The 25,119-nt window shown below is 43.0% G+C and overlaps 1 protein-coding gene across 5 annotated transcripts in view; it reads right to left on the bottom strand.

The window, feature by feature from the left end:
• LOC114028479 (E3 ubiquitin-protein ligase UBR4) overlaps positions 1-25,119 on the bottom strand; it is a 147,511-nt gene that overhangs the window by 98,752 nt on the left and 23,640 nt on the right. For all 5 annotated transcript variants that reach the window (XM_027842727.1, XM_027842724.1, XM_027842725.1 and 2 more), the window contains exons 19-36: positions 21,265-21,434; positions 19,189-19,471; positions 15,584-15,716; positions 14,442-14,521; positions 13,897-14,025; positions 12,738-12,920; positions 12,460-12,582; positions 12,140-12,369; positions 10,301-10,425; positions 8,139-8,236; positions 6,875-7,032; positions 5,729-5,938; positions 4,873-4,974; positions 4,508-4,608; positions 4,048-4,246; positions 3,418-3,606; positions 2,126-2,189; positions 537-728 (exon numbers count right to left, since the gene is read on the bottom strand). In XM_027842727.1, the coding sequence (XP_027698528.1) occupies positions 537-728; positions 2,126-2,189; positions 3,418-3,606; positions 4,048-4,246; positions 4,508-4,608; positions 4,873-4,974; positions 5,729-5,938; positions 6,875-7,032; positions 8,139-8,236; positions 10,301-10,425; positions 12,140-12,369; positions 12,460-12,582; positions 12,738-12,920; positions 13,897-14,025; positions 14,442-14,521; positions 15,584-15,716; positions 19,189-19,471; positions 21,265-21,434 (2,769 nt within the window). The remainder of the gene's footprint in view (positions 1-536; positions 729-2,125; positions 2,190-3,417; positions 3,607-4,047; positions 4,247-4,507; positions 4,609-4,872; positions 4,975-5,728; positions 5,939-6,874; positions 7,033-8,138; positions 8,237-10,300; positions 10,426-12,139; positions 12,370-12,459; positions 12,583-12,737; positions 12,921-13,896; positions 14,026-14,441; positions 14,522-15,583; positions 15,717-19,188; positions 19,472-21,264; positions 21,435-25,119) is intronic.

The raw sequence follows: 25,119 nt of genomic DNA, 5'->3' as shown, positions 1-25,119 counted from the left end.
CTCTCTCTCTCTCTCTCTCTCTCTCTCTCTCTCTCTCTCTCTCTCTCCCCCCACTCCTCCATCCATCCGGAAATCTTCTGGTCAGACTGTAAATGGTCAGTGAAACCCAACGCAGCAAGAGTTGAAGACTGAAAACAAAACTTACTGCAAGTATCAGTAGAGGCCTCATTTGTTTTGTGGTCAAGATAACAATTAAACTTGTATTTCCTATACAAAGGTTTCACACAACCTCTGCCCCAAATTCTATTAAAGTTCACTTGATACATAAAATGGTATCTCCCAATTGAACAACACCTCCTTCCAGAAGGATAGGTTTTCATAACTCACTCTTCCAAAATCTGCTGAAAATCAAGAGTTTTTGAGTGTGAGCAGTTATGGGAAACAGCTTTGCCTGAGGTCCCAGCAGCTGCTGAGCCTGGAGAAGACAACATTTTTAAGGCTGGGCTCTATCAGCATAGATTAAAAACCTAAATGGGAGCTGTCCTTTCAACAAATGACCCTCAAACGTAAAGTGGGCTGCCTTAGAGGAGACTTACTGAGTCCTCGGCCTGAGAGTCTTCTTCTTCTACCGCCAGCTCCTCTACCCAGTCTGAGTCGACCTCGATGGCCCGCTCCTCTCCATCCACTGAGAGATGACTCGGGCCCTGACCGCTGCCCTGGCTCAGGGCATTGGTGACATCAGCCAGGTAAGATACAATATGGCAGGTACATTCCAGAATAGTCACATGCTATAAAAGAAGACCATGATTCCTCAGAAATTACACTTCTCAACTATTTCCTGTTATGTAAAATCAAGTACTATGCACTTTTCCCAATGAAAAAAGTTCCTTTTTTCATTTACATCATCTACATTTACATGGCTCTTTGTATGTTTTCCCTTGTCAGTTTGCACACCTTTGTACAATGAGTATGGGACCTTTTTTACGCCTCCTAAGTTGTTGTTTCTTGATTAGTTTTGTCTCTTTTTCCTTCATTCTCTCTCACTTTTGTTCCCCAACCCTCCTCTTGGGACTTTAGGAACTTTCAATTAGTCCTTTATCCTCCACTGATAGCAATACTCACTTAAGAATAATTAACAATAATAACAGCAGCTAGCATTTAGGTAGTGCTCTAAGGTTTGCAAAGCTCTTTACAGGATACATCTGAATTTGATCCTCACAACAACCCTGTGAAGTAGGCGCTAGTATTATCCCCATTTTACAGATGAGGAAACTGAGGATGAGAGAGATGAAGTGACTTGCTCAGGGTCACATAGCAAATAAACAAGTGACTACATTAGGCAGGATCTGAATTGAGTCTTCTTGACTCCAAGTGCTGCCCTCTGGCCGCGGCACCACCTAGTGGCTGTAATTAAACATAATAAAGGCTCAGACCACTACGTCGGGAGAAATAGGGAGCAGTTGGAGAGATCATGAGTGAGTTTAGTAGCAAATTCCTCATACCTCTTTTTCAAATACAACAGCCTGACCTCTAACCCTCAGAAACCCAAGTTACTTTATTCTATCCTCTGTGACCTTTCCATGCTAAAAGGACAGACTGCCAAGAGGAGAACTGGCACCTAAGAGGGCTCCCACGGCAAGCAGAAGGGGCCACCACGTGCTCTCAGCCAACCACCCAGGGTTCTTCCATTCCACAGGGAATGAAATGTCACCTGGATGCAGGAATTATAGATCCTAGCAGAGTGACTTGTGTGCCTAAAGCCCCCTGGGAGGCTTGGTGGAGAAACATTTGGAAATCCAGAAGGTCACCATGCACTCAGAGTGTGCATTGATTAGGGGGGTGCCTGATGGAAGCAGGAAAGACAGTTTTCTGTACCATGACAACATATTTTTTTAAACAGCAGCCACTGATATATCAGCAAGGGCTCTACTGAAAGCCTGTTTTTCAGAATATTTGCAGCCTCCTATCACTTCCTGACACCTTGAAAAGGCCTAAAGGCATGCAGTTGACAATTACACACATCTTCCCATAGGACACCAGGGACAGAGACCAGGGCTGAGAAGCAATGACTTCCTGGCGAACTGAAGACAAGAATCAATCAACACCCTCCCAGGTTAAACAGGTCCTCCCCAATTGTTTTAATTGTCACCCTCCCAATCTAATAATTGCTCCCCAATTTTCTTACCTTCCCATGCATTACATTAGCATTCATTTTTTCAACTACATTCTTCTGAGACAAGTATTTCTTACTGTTGAGGAAAGGAAATACAGAAACACTGAGGTGTCCAGGGAGAGGAAACATCTTCCTGACTCCACCAGGTCTTCAATTCCCAGCCCAGTTGGTAAATGTAGAAATCCAAATTAATGCTTATAGAAAAAGACTGAACGGAATGGACTAACAGAGTGAACGACAGGTTGAGAGTTAAACCACATGGGCCTTTATCACTCACCCTTCCCATCAATTTGTCCCATACCTCAGTCTTCTCATCAGCAAAATAATGATAATATGCAGTCTAAGAAAGCTGTGAGGATTGTGTACCATGCTCAGGACTACTTTAATGTAATAAATCAATGACACTGAATCATCATACAGAAAATGCCACAGCATGTTACATTTTCTTCCTTACTCAAACCCATTCTCTCACATCTATCCCCCTTTGCTCTTTAACCCCTCTGCAACAAACCTAGTATAAGCTCATTTTACTACTAACCTGGACAACAACCTCCCCTCAGGAATCCCCCCAGCACTCTATACAATACATTCAATACTTCCCTCAACCACTGGCAGACTAACTTTCCTAACAGACTGTATCATATCGCTCAATAGATCAAATATCTTCAGTGTTTTACCTCCTTTTGCCTACGTAACAAAAATAAAACTCCTTTACCCAACATTCCAAGCCCTATACAATCTGGTGCTGCCCTACTTGTCCCACCAACACACATGCACGCGTGCATACACAACACACATTGCGCACACACACAAGCACACACACATTTTCTGTTCTAGTGAAACTGAACTCTCCTCAGTCCTGGCTCCACCCCCAAACACACATCTTTGTTCTTTTGTCTCCATGATTTACTTGCACACTTTCTTGCACCTGGAAGATATACTTTGTATGTTTAACCCCTATGTGTCTTTTAAAGCCCAACTCAAACTTTCTCAGCTAAACGTTCCCTGATATGCCAATGATCCATCAATCCCTCAGCCGCCCCTCTCTGAGAACTCTGTTCTGAAATTCTCTAAAGACATTTAGTATTGCATCTGATGGCTCTACGTCTCAGTGTTTGTAAGCTTCATGAAGAGAAGGAGCCCAGCCCACCCAGACTCTTCTCCCCCCAGCACAACGGGCGCCTGGTTGAGTCTGCTCAAGCTGAATGAGTTCCGAACGAGGGGAAGCAGCAGCATGGCTTCACCTTCACCAAGGCCCAGCTCCAGGGCTCACTGCTCACTTGCTCCATTTCTTTTCCACTTACCATCTGCTCAACCAGTCCACAGCAGCACCATGAAGCTGGAGGTGGCCGGCACCTTGGCCCGCACTGGCCAGTGTCGCCATCACAACCATGAGCTCAGGAAAGCCAGCGCCGTCCCCATTGGCCAGCATTTCTGTCGCCATAGGGATCAGGGTGCTCAGCAGCACAGTGCAAACGCCTTCCCCAACTTGGCTACGGGGCACAGAAAACAGTGAAGCAATGAGATGCCAACGGGAAATCAGGCCGTCAGCTGGTTGAGGCGCAGGACACACTGGAGGCAAACAGAACCCAGGCCGTGGGCATGATTTGAGCATGTAACAGGAGCTCAGTCTGCCCATCAGTCACCCTCAGTTTTAAAAAACTCATGCTCTATCACCCTGGCTAGACAAAATCACAGCACAGTCATGCACATAGCCCTTATTAGAGCAGCCTTCTCTGGGAGCTGTACCCGGGATGAAGTTGAGGAGCTGTGCTGGGGCTCATGGTTGGGGAGAGAGGACAAGAGGAGGGAATGGGAAGATATCTCAAAGGATGGGACTGACAGCAGAGGGGGGAACAGAGAGGCTCAGTGCCATGCACATCCTCCTGGAGTTTTCTAGGGGCACTGAAGCACATCAGGTCAAGACGTTCTACCTGTTCTCCCGAACGATGTATGTGGTCAGTAGCTGCAGCAGCTGCCGGTTCTCTTGCACCACCTCCAGCTGGTCGGACTCCTTGGGGGGTGATGTGGTCATGCGGGTAAGCCAAGCCTGGAGCCGCACAGGCTCCACACAAGCCAGCTGGGCGAGAGAGCCACAGAGATGTAGCAGGCTGGGGTTAGGGCTCTTCTCGGCTGAGGAAAGAGCAAAGGGCTGCGGTCAACACAACAGGGGCCAGAAAAGGGTAAGAAGAAAGGCGAGAGGGAGGAAATGTGGGGGAGGGAAAGGGGAGGCCATTTTAATTGAGTGTTCTGTCTCCCTCCAAAAATTCTCCTGGAAAGATTCTCCCCACTTGTTCACATTTTCATGCTGCTGTGACACTCTGGCAGAAGGTGGCCCAGTATTAGCCAGACATCAAAGTTCCCATAAGGAGATTATTAAAAGCTGTCACTCACTCAGCTGGAAGAGTTTGGTGAAGAATTTCAGAACTCGGTTACAGAATTTAGCAGAGAGGTTTTCATTGGCTGTGGCCATCATGATCTGGACAAGTTCTCCACTGGGAGACAGAAGGGAGAGAAAAACAGAAGAATCGCATTAAGCCCCACAAAAGGCATCCATTTCCATTTCCTCACCATCACTTGTCTTTCCAGTGGAACCATTCATCTTTGGAGCATGACTGGTTCAGGCCATGAAGCCCTCCCTCCCTCCCTCTCTCCCTTAGAGAGCAGGAGATAAAAGTAGCCTTGCTCCCCAAGCACACAGGCCGCTAATCAGACCTCCCAGAAGGCAACACCCCAGGAAGGATGCCAAAAGGTCTCACCTCTCTGAGAAAAACTCCTCCATGGCCTTGCGAGCCTGGCTACTTTCCAACTGTTTCTCCAGATGCTGGAGACACTCTTCCAAGATGGACTCATCTAGTCCACTGAGGATCAAAAAGGAGAAAATGACTGTGAACAGTCAGGTGCATTCTAATGACTTTTTAAGAATTCATAATGCCCACACAGGAATGAAATATGAAAATGTCAAATACAGTGAGAGCAGTGTCCAAGAATCAACAAAGACACTAAAGTTACAAACCATTTCTAAATAATGGTTCTGTGATCTGACTTTCCTATCCTCTATGCCCCCTGAGTTAATGAATAGAATCACTAAATTTCAATTGTTTGCCAAGACATGATTCAGTGATACAAGTAATAGAAGCTATGAGTTCTAATCCTGTCTCTGGCTTGGATACATTTGAGTGACAGGAGACAAATCACCACATTTGCCTAGCTAATAATTTTGAGTTCCTCAAGAGGAAGAAGGCAGAATGCCCAAGAAAAAAATAAAGATTGTGGTGAACAAACCTGGTCCCCTCACTATTGAGATGATGGGTACGAGGCTCAGGTACTCATTTCCCTATTGGAACATTTATAAGACCTGTCATAAGTGGACAAAAACACACTATACAGTTTTCTGGAAAGGTATAATATGACACAGGAATCTATCACAAATCCTGGCAGGATTCAAATGCTGGCCCTACCCTTTTCTGTCATCCAGCATTTTGGCTGAAGATAGAGCAAGGGTCCAAGAATCAGGAAAAAAATTGCTGTGTCCATCTGCAAGAATCCCATTACCTTGCCTAACGTCAATGACAAAGGAGCTGGCAGAAGCTAACAGTACTAAATCAGACTCACCTATTAGGGTCTGCATGATTGGCCAAAATGTTGTAACACCCCGTGATGAGCTTTTCGTAGACTCGAGCCAAAAACTCATCTGACTCAGCTGGGCCCAGGATCCTTTCTAGGGAGTTGCTGCTCATCTCAGCCACGCTCTCAGTGCTCATCTCCAAGAGAAGGGGCAGCAGTGTGCCAATCACCTGGGGAGGGTTTAACTCATCGGACCAACTTCAGGGAAGAAAAAGGAACCAGGTCAGTTTCTTCTGAGACCCTGCTAGGAACAGCACAACTCGAGCATTTCTAAATGGAAACACTTACTGATCTTTACTGAAAAGATGAATATTCTGTATGACAGATGTAAACCAAGGGAAAAGATATCTCAAAACCAACAAAGTAACTGATCTGCCTCCAAAAACGCAGACTTTGGACAAAAATATAACCTCAGCATTTTGGCTGACATTTCTTCTCCAGGGAATATGGCCCTAATTTTATGTGGATTGTTCACAAAAACACCAAACAGTCCCTATGTCAGTCTCCTCCACTACAATGGAACACTGGAGCCCCTCCTGGTATTTATGAACAATCTTTCAAATTACAGCTGCCCACCATGTTACTGTTCCCCACATCTATGTGATGTTGCTATTTAAATATTGTACCTCCTTCCAGAGGTCACATGTAGGAAAAGAGGTGGGAGCTGCCTTTACCCTAGCATCCTCAGAGCTCACACTGATGGAGCCCTCACAGCTTACAAATCACCTTCCTCAAATTCCTCCTTGAGGTCGGCAGTGCAAGTATTATTGCCCCATTCTAAGAAAGGAGAAAACCAAGGCACAGAAATGTCAAGTTATTTATCCAAAGGGTCTTAACTAGTTCAGTGACAGATCTGAATCTTAAAACCTCGTCCTTGGGACTTTAAGCCTTCCCTCTATACTCTCACTTCTGTATAATTTAAAACCAGAAAGATGACTCAAAGTGAACAGATTTCATTCCAAGGGCCAAATGTACAGGTTTCTTCTACTAGACAAGAACACGAGAAAGGTCTATTAATACCAACACCCAATCCCTTCCCTCACATATTTTCTCTAGATATAGATAGTTTTCTCAGCTAAAGAGCTAGGGCAAAAAGCACAGAAGACTTTGAATTTAATTATATAAAGTACTCACACAATAAGATCACCAGTCAGCCTGACCAGAGAAAGAAGTGTGTGTTTCAAGGAAGCAGCCAAGGGCAGACTCTGACTACAGAGGGTCCCCAGGTGGGCGGCCTGCACAGCACTGATGTAACTCTCTGCTGGAATTGTGTCATTGGCAAAAGCATTACGCTATAAGGAAGCAGAACACAAATATCATATAAGGCATAAGGACCACATAGTCTACACATGATCAAATTTTCTCATTGAAGAAAGATGACAACAGAAGAAGCCATCAGGGCTTACAGACTAATGACTGTATTTTAGCGATGTGAGAATGAAGAAATAGCTATACACTTAAAATAAGACACTGAAAACATGATAAGCAACCAACCAATTTCTAGGTGACTAATTCCTGCCCTGCCCACCTCAATGGAAGGTGGTCAAAACCAAAGATGAACACATTCATGTGTTTTGAAAAGCATTCAGTCAAGGAATCTGTGTCACAGCAAGACCAGATGATGGAGCCATCTCACAAGGATGACCACTTGTGGGGGAGATATTAACAAGAGCACTCTTATTCAGGATTCAATTCTGCTATCCACTATGGTCAGGGAATGGAGGTTATTGCCTCAGGATGACAGTTACCACATATAATGTATATGAGTGATCAACTTTTCTCAAAGAACTTAATCCTTCTTACGTGATTCAGAAGGAGCTCCAGGATCTTGAAATGTGTCAAGATCATCAAAATGAACATAATTATCCTTAGAATCACAGAACCATGGGATATGAAAGCTAAAATGAGCCTAAGAAATCTAGTCCAATTTACAAATGAGGAAACTAAAGCACAGAGCTAAGTAACTTGCTCAAGGTCAAACAGCTGGTGGCAAAGCCAAGTCTAGAACTCTTGGTCAATGAAAGACCAAGTTGTCTTCCAGATGTGGACATAACTTATAAACTGCTAGTCAACAGAATACTGGGTAACAGACTTTACCATCTTTTTTTTTCTGATAGGGTTGAGAAAACTTAGAGTCAGAAACTGCCCCATAGTGTAACACAGAGCAAGCCTGATTCCTGACTCGCCTTCTATCTGCTCCAAAGCACATGTGAGCTTTCAGAACAGAGGCATCACCCCTTGGGCACTACAATACATGGATTCTGGCATCACATATGACTACTATGTGTAAGGATCTTCTTGGAATCCATGTGGTGGCCAAAAAAAGGGAAAAGAACATAGACACTGCAGGCAGCATTCATATAACTGCTGTTCCAAGAAGCACTATAAACTTGCTTACCCAGGATCCAATATTGGGAAACTCATTTGTGTGAATATTGTTCCATGACTCACATAGGGCCTGCACAGATGATGGTAAGTTCTGAACAAGTGTAGAACCTGCAGGCAAGAGAAAGGAACAGAAACCATCACAAGAGAGAAGGGAAAATTCAATGGCCCTATTGTTTTAAAATTTCAGCCCAAATGCAGAGGAAAAAGCTTTTCAATAGTATTACCATAATATCTGAAAGAAAATAAAGAGGTACAAGACAAAAAGTGAAAATCTCTCTTTCTATCTGACTGAAACTATAGCAAATACCGCTACCACCAAGCTGCCAAATAAATAAGAGGCATTTTGGAATAATGGCTAGCAAATGAGTCTCAGAATCAGGAAGACCTGGGTTCAACTTCCCTCCCTGAAATCTACTGGCTATGGGAGCCTTGAAAAGTCACAGACTCTCTCAGAACTCCAGACACATTTAGACTATCTACCCAAGTTGTTTAAAAAAAAAAAAGGACAGGGGGTACCGCCTGTTTCCCTTTGGCAGAGGGAGTTCCTTTACTGAGAATCCTTCACATCAATGAAACCATAGGTATAGACCAAATAGTAATGATGATGATGACGGTAACAACAATACCACAGCTAGCATTTATATAGCACCTGTTATGTGGCGGACACCTTTACAAATATTCTCTCATTTTGTCCTCACAACAAACCTGGCAGGTGGGTGCCGCTATTATCCTCATTTTACAGATAAGGAAACCAAGGTAGCCACTAGAGTTTATTGAGTAGGATGGGTGACATGGTTACACCTGCAATTTAGGAAGATGACTTTAACAGCTGAATGGAAGAAAGACTGCAGTGGGGAGAGACTTGAGGCAAGCAGAATCCCCAGCAGAAATGAGGTGATGAGAGCTTGCACCACTTAATAAACTCTAGGAACACCGTGTCACCTCCAAGTTCAAACATAAAATCTTCTGCCTGGTGTTCAAAGTATTTCCTAACTTTCCCCTTCCACACACTTTTATAGACTTCTTACACCCTCGATCCCGTGACATCCTGTTATTCCACAAACAAGACACTCCACTTCCAAACTCTGGGCATTTTCCCTGGCTGTCCCCATTACAGGGGGACTCTCTCTCATCTCTGCCACCTGGCTTCCTTTAAGTGACAACAAGAATCCCACCTTGTACAGAAAGCCTTTCCCAACCCATCTTAATTCTAGTGCCTTCCCTCATCCTGTACACAACTTGTCTATACATAGTTGTTTGCATGGGCCCTCCCCATTAGACACTGAGCTCCTTGAGAGCAGGGACTGTCTTTTGTCTTCCTCTGCACCCCAACAGCACAGTGTCTGGCATATAGTAGGCACTTAATATGTTTATTATTGACTGGCCTTAACAACTATAATTTAAGGAATAAAATAAATAACTGCATAACCCACCCTAAGAATTTGGAGAAAAATTATTTGAGGGAATCAAAGAAGGCTTTACAGAGACAGAATCATCTAATCTGGATTAAAAGGATCAGGCACATCAAATGACACAAAAATTTGCTTGGTTCTTTTTGGTATTCTTAAATTCTGGTCCTTCTAGTTTAAAGGAGGAGAAAAATATCAGTAAGTAGAAATGGAGAAGATCATATTTGTCATGGAGAAACAATGACAGACCAGAGAAGATGGTATCTCACCTGGACTTTGAAAGAGAAGTAAAGTATGCCAATAGACAGAGACTTGGGCAGAGGAAAAGGGAGAGGGGAGAACTGGAATGGGCCACAGGACACAAGACCAAGGAGTAACTGGGTTGGAATACAAAGTAAATTAAGGGGTATAGCATGAAATAAATAAAAATGAAAGGGTAGGCTGAAGAGAGACTGCAAAGTTCTGAATGTCTCCTGAGTTCATCACAGTTCAGCAGTTTCTATTTTATTAGGCAGCCACTGCAGTGCCACTGACAGCATCTGGGCAGGGAGTTCACCTAACCAAAGTTGTATACTGGCAGCAGTATGAAGGATGGATTAGATGGGGAGAAATGAGAAGCAAAGAGAACAATCAGGAGGCCGCTGCCCATGGCCACACAGAAGATAATGGCCTACACAGGTGTGGGCACCAAGAATTGAAAGGCTCCTCTGCCCTAAGTCTCCTCTTCAGAAACCCAACCCTTCAGCTGGCTGCCGCCCCTTACCCAAGGTATTGGACTTGCACCGGCTCGAGCCTATCGCCAAGACAGCAGAATAACCTCCCAGTTTCTCTTCAGAAGGCTTATTCTCAGTGGAACCCTCTTCAGAGAGGCTTTGCAGCAAATAAGACCTGTGGGAAGAATGTGGGGAAATGGAATCAAGACAAAAAATATATTGACTGGGAGTCTATTCTCATCTTAGCCAAGGAACTCTTTAAGATACCAGGAAGCCACTAAATCTCTAGGTATCTCAGGCACAAGGATAAGGAATAAGAGCGCAGCAGAGTAGACTAACAAGACTCTTACTCCAAAATTCTGATGGCAATCTGATGCTACTGAAATGAAATAAAATTGTTATACATGGTCTGTCCTTCCACAATCACTACTACTAACAGCAGGCAAAACACTGCTGATTCTTCCAATGGAGAAAGATCCAACAGTCTGGAGGACTTGAAACAACCCAAGGGCCATATTTTGTCCACTGCTCCACTAGCAATGCTGAGATAAGCAGCCTAAAGCCCCATAAACTCCTTAATCATAAGACCTTTTAAAATTTTTAAATATTATTTTCATTTGTTTCAATAACTTAAACATTTCGACTATAGGATACCCACATGTAGTCATTTTTATTACTGTTAATGGTTCTTTTAGCACAGAAAATCTGCAAAGGGAACTGAATTCTAGATCTTTCAAAATAATCTCTCAGATCTTTGAAAGCCTCCTTTTCAGGTTGCTTGGTAGTCTTTCCTTTCAAAGTTTAGCTCATGTGATACCTCCTATATCAAGATTTCCCTACTTCCCAGAAGAAAGTGCTATCTCCCCTCCTCCAATTTCTAATGGCACTTGTTCTAGACCAGGGTTCCTAACCTGTGCCTCTCAGACCCAGGGAGGGCCACAGAGTCACAATCAAGGGGGATATACGTGAGCACCAAGCACTGGCATTTAGTCATTATGTGTTTTCTCAATCAACAGATACTAACCGTACAACTACTATCATGTGGGGAAATATTTGGACAGTAAAAAAGGATCTTCATAAATTTTTTGGACACAGCCATTGTAAAAATTTGTTATAAGATTCTGTTGTCTTTCAATGAGAGAGAGATAGGAGGGAGAGATGGATTTTGTTCATTAAAAAAAATATTTTTTTAAAAAAAGGGGTCTTCATATTAAAACAAACTAAGAACTACTGGTCTAGCTCTCTCCACTGCCCTTATCCTTCCCATTCTGCCTTGCATTATACCTGCAATGTATAAGCCTGCCTTTCCTCATCATTTGATTCTAAGTTCCCTGAGGGCTGGGACTAAAGCCAATCTTTTACCTTTGAATGCCCAGCTCCTAGCACTTGCTTTGCATGTAATAATGTTTAATAAATGGCTGCTGAAATTGGTCAAAATTTGGACGGTGAGAAGAACTCTCCCAATTACTGAATAAATTTAATGTATTTGGAAAAACTGCTCCTGTTGTCTCTGTACCCCACCTCCACTCCCACCAGTAACTAAACCAAAAGAAATATCTAGATTCTACCCAGAAACAGAACCTCCTCCTCACATTCAAAGAGTATTCCTCAGCTATTACTAAAAATCAAAGCATGTGTAGCCTCCCCATGGAGAACAAGAAGTAAATGCTGCACCAAAGGAAAAAAAAATCCCTAAAAGTGATGAAAAAGGAGCCCCCGCCCCCCCCAAATGAACTTTAGTCATCAGGGCTGCAAAGAGTGAACAGGTGTACTGTACACAGCATCAGAACTATAAAGTTCAAGAAAATGAACCTGCACCTTCTAGGAGAACCTGGAATTCCCTAGGAAAAATGTCCTTACCCCCCATTTCTCTAAGCAATATACTACACCTAGTGAATGATGCGTAGGTATCAATCAGTTGTAATGTAGCAGGCAGCAGGTTCTTAGTTATTTCTGATGACTTATGAGGATCAGTCTCAGCCGCCAACTTGGAAAAATGCTCATCCAGAGAGACCTGGACCTTGGAAATGGCTGCATCAAGGGTATAGATGGATTGCAGGCTGGGAATCTCATGTAACTGCAAGATGGTGGTACAGTCGATGCCACAGAATGATGAGATCTTAAAAATACCAGACATCATTAGTCAGGAGCCCTAAGAAGAAGGCCCCACTGGCTATATCAACACCACTTCAGACAAAGAGTAGCCTACCTGTCGAGCAAAGTACTCCTCTGCTATTTCCACATCATATTTCACAGAGCTGCACTTGCTGGAGGCCAGCTCGATGACAGAACTAGCATGGTCAGTTTTCATGCCCTGCTGGACAAGGTGGTCCTGTTTGGGGGGCAGCGAAAGAATCTGATTTCAGAACATTCTTGAGCTCATGATCTAGGCTGGGCCTGTAGCCATCTTCCTCCTTAATTGCCTACAGAGCTGCTCAGCTCAAAGCAACAGCCCTCAATGCTACACTACACGTGACACTACCATACCTTTATCCAACTGACATAAGAGCCAATCCGGAGGCGCGAAGACCAGCGCAAAGTATGCAGGATGTCACACTCACTCATCTCAGGCGTGTTCATAGCCAACTGGTTCATATATTTCTTTGATGGTGGCAAAATCCCCAGGATCCTCCAGAGTATCAAGAAATAATATTGGAGGGCACATGCCTCCTGAAGGACGCAAGAGTAATGAGTCAGAGAGGTGGCACTTGGCCTAATTCACTTCCAATATCTACGTAAAAGTACTATCCTAATACAAGAATCAAAACTGTCACTGCATCAAGTCCCTAGATCCAACTGGAGTTTTACTTCCTCTCAGCTGTGAGACTTCCAACCTGGAAGCTTTAGGCCAGTGGTATCAAGCTCAAATAGAAACAGGGGCCACTAAACTTACCTAAGGACCCCTGTGGCCACATACTGACTTAGAAAACCACATATTAACATCGTAAATGTTCTACTGTATTTTCATTTATTTGGTTAAATATTTCCCACCTATATTTTATCTTGTTCAGGCCACACCAGGAGTGATGAGGTCTGTGTATGACATCTCTGCTATAAGGGAAAATCCCTGGTACAATACACCCAATAAAAGAGCAGGAAATGCATTTTACACCTGCAAATCCTGCCCATAACACAACGAAGCCAACACTTCTGTGTGAAGATAGACCCAAACCATTTATGTCTGTAGAAAGCTGGAAAAGCAGCACTCAGGCTGGACAGTCAGGCTGACAGTGCCTGTCAGCCTCCGGTGCAGGACAACCCTCTTTCACCAGCATGACATGGATGGGGAGGCTAGGCGGCCCTCTACAAGGTCAGTGAGCATAGGACCACTGAGGTGCCGAGGCGCCGCCACCACCAGGTGTCAGCCCACAGTGCCTAGGCCGCTGTTTATTCCCAAATGCTCATTTCACTAAAACACTAATAAAAGCACATCAATACAATCTATCCAAACATAAAAAATAATTCAGATGCTTGTTTCTGACATGAAATTAAGAATTAGACTTACTCAACAACTGATATTCAACTTAACTAGTGAAACCCCAGACCTTAGTAGGAAGGGTTCTGTTTGGAACACTGGCCTCCAGTAACGCAGTCCTGCCCCAGCCCTCCCTCAGAACAGAGCAGCCCGATGCTCTGGAGTTCTTACCAGTGCCGTCACATTCTTATTCTCCTTCCTCCTGGTGGTGTCAAACTGAGAGCCGGCAGCTAGCAAAGAAGTCAGGGCGCCATACAGTTCATCATATTTCACTGCTCCGGAGAAGAGGACCTCACAGATCTAATGCCAGAACACAAGGACAACATGACTTCCTCACGCCTCTGCCAACATCCTTTCCTAAATCTTGCCACATCGCCCCTCAGTGCTGACAAAATGTCCCACCAATAACGGCCATCAGATTCATTGGCTGTCACTCCCAAGTACCACTCAGAAGTCACTGGAGTTCACCATGCCCGTTAACATGAACAATCTCAACAGTACCCAAAAGCCTCCTTTCATAGTCGCCAGGCAGAACCTGTCTCCAAGCTAAAAGCGGTCTCATAAGACTAGAAGTGGTCCCTCTGGTGCAAAGCCTGCATCCCCGCTGCAAAGCCCTCAGCCAGTCATTCTCTTTCCATCTGATAAGTCTGTCAGGGGGAAGAGTGCAAAGGCCCCCTCTCACATGATATAAAATAAAGGCTTAGGGTTCCTGATACCATATTATCAAGGCGATTTAAGTCATCTTCTGAGGCTTCTGGTGACAGGACACAATAAAATCTGGGCTGTGGAGCAGCATCTGGAAGATAACATGTGTTCAACATATGATTAGAGAAGGAGAGGTGCATTCTCCTCTGACTCAAAGGTGCCATATGAAAATCAGCAACTTGGAAGTAACCCACAGTTACTTCCAAGGGCACAATGAGTGCCCTCATTGATATTAAATAGAACCACCACCTCACTGACCTAAAAGAGTTCAACAACTCTCAAAAAGATCAACGTAAGAGGATGCAATCTGAGTAAACAAACTAAAGACTCTGGGAATGTGGACTTGAAGCTCATGTTTCTATGAACTCTCTCACCTCTCTGAAAGCCCCAGGACAACACCTACAGATAGCAAGGACACACTGGACACCTGACACAGCATTTTGTTCTGTACTGCTCTAATGCATTTATCATGTAATGGCTTATATTTATATGTTTATGTGTCCAGCTCCATAAAACACAAGAAGCTCCGAAAGGATAGAAATTATGTCTTATCTCAGCCGTGTATCTTGCCCAGTGCCTAGCACAGCATTCTCTCTCCCTATAGAGGTGTTTAATAAATGTTTGCTAAATCCTCACTTAGGAATATCAAAGGCCTTGTGGACAAGTGGGAACTTCACAGTTCCAATACAAGACTCAGAAAGAAATTCTGAACCATATCCAAAATTAGAACAAAGAAGTGAAATTCTAGCAGTCAGGCATCCCCACGTCTCTATACGTCTACACTGGGGTCAAGTAAGAGCCTGCACAAGCACTGCCTCGGCCCTGGAGCCTCTCCAGGAAATGGAAGCTTAGGGAGGCAGCCGTAACTCTGCGCACACCATTGGATTCCCCAGTAGGGAGCCGTGGGCTTGGTAAACCTGGAAATCTTGTCTAATGGGATCAACTCACTCTTTCTTAGAGAGATGCTGGTCTTCCTCAATGGAGGACAATTACCCAAATCACCAACATTTCTTTTAGTTATTTTGATTCCACCCTTCTCTCTTCATAAACACTTGTTTGTTGGTTTGTTTCTTTCCTTCCTTCCTTCTCTACTTTTGTCAGTGAGATGTGCTGAAGAAGCCAGAGGGGCTTTATAAAGTTCTTCTCTTCTGACCTGATGAACAATGCTTGGTCCAGTTTTCTTCCACTTCTTTGAAGCCATGATACAAGGGCGCAGGGGCCCTGCGGCCGCTTTCCTGAGATCCAGTTACCCAGCCAAAAGGAGGACTAAGAAGGTTATACTGCACCTGTACAAGACATATGAGGATTCAGTTTAAAGGAGAAACACATTATCACCAATTCTGCTGTAATCCTTCCAAGGTACTGACGGCTTGAAAAAAGTCAAAAATAAAATAATAATAATCACCTGAACCCCAATGAAAAAGATGAGAAAGAGAGAGTAACAGTTATAGTCAGGCTTTCCATAATGCTTTAAAATTAGCAAAGCACTTTAATACAGGATCATATATGAGCAGCAAAACAGACCTGTCAATATGTAGGCTAGGTATCATTATCCCTACCCAGGAGGAAAAAGAGGCAGAGCTATGCTAAAGGACTCACCTAGGTCACACAACTAGGGTGCCAAACACCAGGACATCTCACCTACAAACACAGCAATCTCACCACTATAACCCATTGTTTCTCTTTACAATGACAACAAATGTCCCTATAGGGTGGTCAGGTCCACATCTGGGGAATGAAGAGCAAAGTACCACAAGGAATTGTCCAGCTGCAGGAGTTCATTAACTCTCAGCAGTGCCCTCACAAGGAGATATGATAAGAACTGCTAACTTAAATCATCCTGCAGAAGCTTACTTAACTTGCAGCATGAATGAGTAGGTAGGAAACAAAAAGAATCCTCCTTAAATTCAAGAATCAGTATAACATAGTCCTGGACCTAGAATCTGAAAGAACTGGGCTCAAAATCTGCCCTCTGGGAGTTACTAGCTGTGTGACCCCTGCCAAGTCACTTAACTTCTCCATCCCAGCTTCCACAGCTATAAAACAAGGATAATAACTAACAGCTGTAGTAGCTATCTGAAGAGGTTAAGACACTCAGATGAAATAATGAACAAAAAGTGCCTTGCAAACTTGAAAGCACTATATTAATGTAAGTTTTCATTTTTGTTATTATTTGATTCTACAATGGTTATAGAATTTCTTTTTCCGGACATTGTTATTATTATTATTATCATATTATTATTAGCATTAGCATTAGCTATATAATGCTTTTAACAATTCAATTTAACAAGCATTTATTAAACATCTACTACATTCAAGGTACTGTGACAGGTGCAAGAGCTATAAAGACAAAAATAAAAAACAACCTCTGCCTTTAAGGACCTTCAATTATGTATTCGAATGGATCTGTGATCTCTTGATATGGAAGTTCCCTCCAAAGTCATACACAGTAATCATCCACGTCTGCTCGTTCAAAGCAACTCTTATTCATGTCCTCCCCTGAGGTCAGCAGGGACAGGAGGAGTGAGGCCCGCCATCCATCATGATACTGTGATGGTGGCCTTCCTCATCTTCTCAAGACATCAAGAGGCTACAATGTGGACCTCTCAGATCAGTCCCTTGTTATTCTTCACCTCCATTATGTGGATAAAATGGTAAACACTATTTACTTTACAAATAAAAGTCAACATAACATGATTTTGAGAAGGGACAGAGCCCTAACTAGCAGGACATCAGCAAAGTTTCCTCACTCCAAGAGATGGCACCTGGGCTGAGCCTGGAAAGAAGTTAAGAATTCTAAAAGACAAAAAATGCAGAGGGCACATACTCCAGGAAAGGAGGGGAGCCTGTGAAAAGGTTCAGAAAGGAAATGGAATGTCAAGTTTAGAAGGCAGCAGGTAGGCCAGTTTGGCTGGCCTACAATATGTGTAGAAGGGAGAACGTGAAATAAGTCTGGCAAGACCTGTTGGGGCCAGATGCCCCTCAAGATTACTGAGCACAGGAGTGAAAAAGTCAGACCCATGCTTTAGGTCGACCAGTTTGGCAGTTATGTGGAGGACTGATAAGAATTGGGAAAAATTAAAAACAGGGAGGCCAATTAGAAGGCCTATACAATAGTACAGGCAAGTGGTGATAAGAACCCAGACGATAGTGAAAGCTATGTGAATGGAGAAGAGAGGACAAATGGGAGATACACTGTAGAGAAAGGACTGACAACACTTGGCCACTTATTTGCTGCATATAGAGAGTGAAGGGAAAAGGAAGAGTTGAAGATAATTCCAAAATTGCCAACCTGGGAGACTGGGAGAATCATGTTACCCTCAACAGAAACCAGAAAGTAGGCAGGAGATTTAGGAAAAAAGAAGACAACTTTCACTTTAGACATACTGACTTTGAGATGGTGATGGGACATAAATTATAATGCCCAGCTGGTGGTGTGGGACTTGAGTTCTAAAAAGAAAAGAGTTGGATAACTTTATGTGGGAATCCTCTGTGTCCGAGAGCTAAGCAAGTGTAGAGCAAGAGGAAAGAGGCCCAGGACAGAAGCTGGAGGGATAAGTGGATTTGGGGGAGCAAGCTTCACAAACAATGAGCCAGCAATGGAAACTGAACAGAAACAGTCAAGCAGGAATGAAGAAAGCCAAGAGAAAAGAGGGTCATGAAATGTGAACAAGGACAGAGTATCCATGGTGTCAAAGGCTGCAGAGAGGTCAAGAAAGATGATAAGTGAGAAACGACCATCAGGTTTGGCAACTGAGAGATCCCAGATAACTTCAGGAAGAGCAGTCTCACTTAGTGATGAGGGTGGGAGACACTGCTGAGGATTCAAAAGGGAGTGAAAGGGAAGAAACTAGAGGCAATGCCTACAGGTAACTTCTTCCAGGTTCGTAAAAGAACAAAAAGAGAACACAAGCTCACAGTTTGAGTGGCTGGGATACCAAATGAAAGTTAAGGATAGGGAAGAGCTGCAGATATGTTTGAAGATGCCAGGAAAGATAAGGAGAAGCTGAAGATGAGAGAAAAGGGATGATGGAAGATGTGAGCTCCCAAAGGAGAACAGGGATGGAATCCAGAGCCCAAGGGGCTGTCCTGGACAAAGTGAAAGGCCACATCTTCATCACAGACTAAAACAAAAAGAGACTAGGTGATGATGTGGAGAAGTTCTGTTATAAAGAAGAGGGGATGAGGCAGCTAGGTGGCGCAGTGGATAGAGGACTGGCCCTGGAGTCAGGAGGACCCAAGTTCAAATCTGGCCTCAGACACATAACACTCACTAGCTGTGTGACTCTGGGCAAGTCACTTAACCCTAACTGCCTCACAAAAAAAAAAAAAAGAAGAAGAGGAGAGAGGAGAGATTTCATTATGGATGGCCTCAGTCTTCTCAGTAAAGTATGAAGCAAGCTCCTTGGCTAAGAAGGCACAGGGAGGAAGGTGGAATATGAGGTTAAGCTGAGGGAAGAGAAACACTGCTTTAAAACCGGCAAAGTAAGATATGAGTGTGTGTATAAAATATTTATAAAATCTAATCTGATCCTCACAACTCTCTTATCTTCTTTTTACAGATAAGGAAAGTGAGATTCAGTAACATTAGGTAGCTTGCTAGTAAGAATCACAGGCAGGATTTGAACCCAGGTGTCTCCTGACAATGTTCCCATGATACCATCCTGCCTTTCATTATAAATAGGGTAGATTTTATTTAGGTCAATCACAACTTATTGGAAAAAACGAAATGTACGGAATGAACATTTGGGGCCATACCTGTTCAAAAAGGTACATGGGGACTTTGGAATACTGATGAAGCAGATAATCAAAGACCAAGAGAAGGCGTGCCAGGAGCAGCGGCACCGAATGCAGCTGAGAATCCAAGCTAGCTGTCAGCTCCAGGATGGTCTGGATGCAAAGGGCCAATATGGAGCGACGACCTTTCTCTGAGAAGTTGTGGAAAAGGAGGAGGAGAAGCTGTAAATGCTCCACATTCAGGTCTTCTGTATCATTGGGAAGCACCCCTTGCAAGGCATTCTGTTTCAGTGTGGCCACAAACCTGCCAGAAAAAAAGAAAGGGACTCTCATTCAGGTAAGATCAACAAATATCCCTGGGGTTGAAGTGTTAATAAACCCATAAGCAATTAAATTTCTTAAATCCAGTAATCAAGTTAGAGAGCCCAGGGGTGGGGGTGGGGGGGCAGGCATGAATGGATAGGAAACAGAAACTAAATCTCTCCTTGAAAATACAAATGTCACAGTTGGCAACCAAAGCCAGTTCCCAGAGTCCTGTGATGAGGCAGCCACTCCAGCCTCCTTATCAGTAGAAATGAGAGAGTAGGCAGACAAAGAAGGACTGTACTATAAAAAAACAGCAGCCCAAAAGCATAATGATAACTGGGCTATGCAAACAGGAAGGAGGCCATTACTTCTTCCTGCGGTGAGTCTGTCATTTGGTTCTAGTCTCACCAGCAGAGATTATGCTGCATATTAAAATCGTAACATAACATAAAAAGTTCTGAATAACTCAGCATCCTGTCTGTGCACCAAGTAAAGGAGGAAATTTTACCCTTGAGCAAACTTGGGAAAAGAGCTTTAATGCAAAAAGCAACGAACGTGGCCAGCATTCTGTTCACTCCCTTTGGCTATTAGGAAAGAGATTTGTGTTTTAATAAGGGCTTTTCCACCCTCATTTTTGCCTGATCCTGCTGGGATCAGTCACATGGGTTTATGATTTCACAAATCCAGCATTACAGCTATTTGATCCTAGAGAGGAGAATAAAAAGGCAAAGCCTTTTAGGAACACAAACAGCTTTGAAGATTCACAAACATATAAACAAAAAATGGCAAAAACCAGATCCATCTAAAGAGGATTTAATAGGTGACCAATTAATCTGAGTTTTCCCCCAAGTGCAAAGAAAACTTTAAAATTTGGCCAAAAGATTGCAAGTTCTTTAAATGGTTTCAAGCAGAACTCCTAGGAACATAACTTGAAAACAGGGTTACTTTTCTGCTTCCATCTTTTTTTATTTTTTTTTAATAGGCTGGGATAAAAATCACTTCTGGTAGAGTTAAGTTTAGCCTAGATTTTATATCCTAAATGCCTAATGTTCTAAAGAAAGATTCCTTTGGAGATCTTACCAGTCTATTTCATAAGCACCCCATCTTCCCGAATCACATACAAGGCATCTTCGCCCATCGTCTGAGGTTATATAGTCAATAACTCCAAAGCTCAAGCCTCGAGAGCCATGGAAATCATGGTCATATATACACAAAAACTTATCGTAACAAAGAACTGAAAACAAAGTGGGTGCCCATCTATTGGGGAATGGCTAAACAAATGGTGGTACAGGAATGTAATGGAATAATACTCCATGGTAAGAAACAAGGGACATGAAGAATTCCACGGAATTTGAGAGGTCCTGTATAACTTGCTGCAGAGTAAAGTGAAAAGAATAAAAAGAAGATTCTACACAATGCCCACAAAGACGTAAAGGAAAACAACAATGAAAGACTTCAGAAGCCTAATCAGTCCAGTAATTAAGTATAACTTTAATTACTAGTGATGCACGCTTCTCCTCTTGGTGGACAAGTGGTAAACTAAAGATATGAAACAAAATATCCACTGTCAGAAATGGCCAATGGATCATTTGTTCTCTTTAGTTGTATCTCTTTGTGATTAGGAAAAGTTCTCTTAGGTGGAGTTGGAGGGGATCACTAAGAAGTGACAGGAATGTTAAAAAAAAAAAAAAAGGTCAAGAAAACATTTACTTCACTTTTTAAAAAAGCCATTGTCAGCTGAGTCACAAGTTAGAATTTTTCAATGGGAGATTTCTCTGGGACTTTTCTTACCTCTCCCAAACTTGAAGGCATTCGGGAACATCAGGGTTTCCTTGAGCACTGGCTCTGTGCTGCCAGATGAGCAGGAGGCGTGAGAGCACCGATAAGCTCTGAGGATGGATGTACAAAGGCCACGGGCCATCAGAAAAGGGAGCAATTCCCAGTTGCTGCAACAGAGTATTCTGTTATGAAAGAAATAAGAAATTATGAGGAAGGAGATAAAACTGGGTCCCACTTTACTTCACTGATGCTAGGGGTCAAATCAATGAACTGGGGTTATTATAAATCATGAATAGAAGAATGGGAAATATAGAATCATACTTAGAATACTAAAGACCAAAAGGAGCTTAGGGAGCATCCCCTCATTTTTCAGATTACGAAACAATTCCAAAAAGAGGAAATGATTAGTCCAAAGTTAAAGAGGTGATCAGTAAGTAGCAAAGAAAAGACCAGAAGTCAAGTCTCCTAACTCACAACTTTGTGCACTTTCCTCTACACCCAGCTGCCCCCGTGACACGCAGCTTCAAGGGAGGTACAGTGTGCCATTTAGGGGAGCTCAAGGACTACCATAAGAAAGGAACAGCATGGCAGAGGGAAAATCTGAGGACTTGTAGCAGGAGAGTTTCTAAAGAGGTGGTACACAAAGAGCTGATGTTTCCAGGGAGAAACATGTTAATTGCTTGTCAGAAAGCTGAGCGGTCTTTAACTTCATAATTAACACCAAAAGAAATGACAAAAAGAAACAAGTACACTAAGAATTCTGGCACAGAAACACAAGATGGAGAAGTTTAGGAATCAATGTCAGTGAAACCTCAGCTAAAGGTTCTAGGCAATGGTTTTCCTTGTCTTTAATTCCTGCAAGATTTGCTCCAGCTCAGTTACATAAACTATAATGTATCGCCTCTACCACATGGTGGTGATTGGGATGCCTGTAGAGTGGCAGGCACAAACCATGGTTACAAGCTCAGGGTATAGAATGATAATCTAGGGTAGGAGTGTGCCAAGTGTGTTTGTGTGCAATAAACTCTCAAAGGCATCCCAAAGAACTGTTTGGGAAATAAATACTATTGTAAACTATTTATGAGAAAGAAAGAAGGGCCTTTACATCTACAGAAAATTATTTTAGGGCCCTCTGGAACCTGATTCTTTGACATTATGGAAATTAACAATTAATTCAATATTGAGTATTTATTCTGCACCTATGTGTGAGAACTCTACTATGCCCTAAGGGAAATGCAAGAATGAGACCAGATCCCTTGCCCAATGAGTTTAAGATATAGTCCTAGGGGAAGATGAGGAGAGGGAAGTTTAATTCAACAGGGAATATTCCCCTGTCCTCATCTAGCCATTTTTCATCTTAAGCACTTCACTTACCACTGAAGATTCTCATTAACTCCTATGAATGCTATGACCATTTTTCAGTGGGATGCTAAGCTCCAGAGGTATCCTGGCTACAGCTCTGGTGCTGCTGCTAGTTTTCTGGTGGCTAAGGGAAAAGCTCTTTCAGTCCTGAGTCATGTTCTAACAAATCAGTAGTCTAAGGAGGCAGCAGCTACAACAAGGGCTCTGGTGACTGAAATGAACCATGCCACATGTCACAAAAAAGACACTAGTTTTGGCTCTTCTTTATGCTCAGGCTAAGTCATCTCATAAGGCAACACAAGGTTCTCCAAAAAAGTAAGGGGGTGATGATCCATTACCAAAGTGAGCTAGGCTCGATTTCTTATGCTACCACCACTTCACCTCAGTATGGCACTGGGAGGATGATGAAGCTCAGAACTCATCACAACCCTGAGAGCTGGCAGGTTATGATGTTTAGCAGTCCCATCTTACAGAGGATGAAAGTAACGCTCAGAGAAGTCACGATTGGTCCATGGCCCTACGGCGACTTGGAGCACTACCACTTGAGGTCAGGCCCTCACCGATTCCTGTCCAGGACTTTGCCAGAGCCTCCCCATTGATTTCCCCCCCTCAGGTGTCACCCCTGTCCAACCCATCTTTGACACACAAGACAAAAGACTTTTTCCAAAGCATAGTTCTGACTGTCATGTGGAAGAGGGAGGGAGGAAGGAAGGGAAGGAGGAAAGAAGGAAGGGAGGGAGGAAAGGAGGAAAGAAGAGATGAGGGAAGGAAGAAAGGAAATTGTCTTTATTGTCTCTATGAGTCCTGGGTCAGTGACTTCAGTCTTTTGCAGCCCAGCCCAACTTCCCTTTCTAGCCTCATTACATTACTCCCTTTCCTATATTCTTTGGTCTAAGCAAACTGGCCTGCTAGCTGTTCCTCATACACACAACTCTTATCTCCTGTTGCCCTGCCTTTGCACTGGCTATCCCCCATGCCTGGAATACCCTCCCTTCCTCACTTTTGACTCGAGGAACAACTAGTTTCCTTCAAAGCTCAATCCAAGTGCCACTTTCTACATAAAGCCTTTCCCAGGACCCCCAGTCAATTTTCCCTTACACCCAATTTATCTTTTATTTATTTTATATCTAATTGCATGTGTACATCCTATCTCCCCCAACAGAATACAAGACCCTGAGGACTAGGACTATCTCACTTTGTCTCTGCACCCCCCTCCCCACAACTTACAAAGTGCACCGCACGTAGCAGACATTTAATAGAGGTATCTTTGATTATTAAGTGTAAGAACTAGGATTGAATTCTGGTTTCCTGACTCCAAGTCTAACACTCCTCACATTAGATATGGCTCAGTCTCTGATTTCTTCTCGATATAGAGGGTACTGCCTGATGATCTTAATTAATCAACCTGCCACAGCCACATAACAGGACTTGAGACACGTAGGGATACTTAATTCATTTCCGTGTCTTGCAAACTTTCATCAGACTCCTTTTTCCTCATTGACAACACAAGTCAGGGCCTTTGACAAAGACTTTAATTCAATATTCTATTAAAAAAAAAACAAAACAGAGCCCAGGGTCAATGCCCATAGTGAAATGTCTATCTTCACTCACTTACCAGAAAGTCAGTCATAAAAAGCCAAGTTCTTTGAATATACAAAGTACCCACCTACTTTGACTTTAATGACCTTATGTTTTATGGACTCTGGTTCTACTAGGGGATAACACATTTCCATTACTTTTTGGACAAGCATAAACTTGAAAATGTCTAGCTTATGAAATTAAGAGCTTCACTGAGTGAGCAGAGATTTGAGAAAGAAGCTGACAACTCTGGCAGGACTCCCTGTGTTTACCAAGTCTGAAGAAGTCTTGGCAAATACTGAATTAGCTTTTCCCTTCTTTTCACGTAAGATGGCCTAACAAATGCCCTGTCTTTCTAACCCAGATAATATTCTTTTTTGGGTTAAAATAAACTTTTCAAATAATAAGAAGGACAGGCTGCTTAATATAATTTTTAAATAGTTTTATGATTATAAGGTTTGGGATGGGGACTAGACCTGTGATTTCACTGGTCTGAGGAACATTCTGATGAAAGAAAGTCCCTCCAGCAATGCAGGTGGGAAATTTATACTCTTTTCTACAATTTATAGTCTTTGGGTATTATTGGAGTACTCAAAAATTAAGTGGTATGCCCAGGGTCTTAGAGCCAGTACATGTCAGAGGCAGGTCTTGAACCCAGATCTTCCGGACTTCCAAGACAGTTGTCCCTCACTCTACTCCACTGCCTGTCACTATCCTTTGCTGAAAGGTGCCTTTGCTGAAAAATATCTAAATGTATTGAGCTGACAAATATAAAAGATTGCTTCTTAGTATAGACAACATCAACCATAAAAAGGTCATGGTGGAAACACAACATACAAACTTCCTGCAAAAATAAAAAGAATCTACTTTTTATGTTTCTCCTCACTCACGTGTTCATGTGTCAAAGTCAACAAAAGAATGAATCAT

Source organism: Vombatus ursinus, unplaced genomic scaffold, assembly GCF_900497805.2.
Source record: "Vombatus ursinus unplaced genomic scaffold, bare-nosed wombat genome assembly UNPS02014884.1, whole genome shotgun sequence".
Classification (NCBI taxonomy): Eukaryota; Metazoa; Chordata; class Mammalia; order Diprotodontia; family Vombatidae; genus Vombatus; species Vombatus ursinus.
The sequence above is the reverse complement of the archived record's forward strand: the minus strand, read 5'-3'. Positions and strand labels throughout refer to the sequence as shown.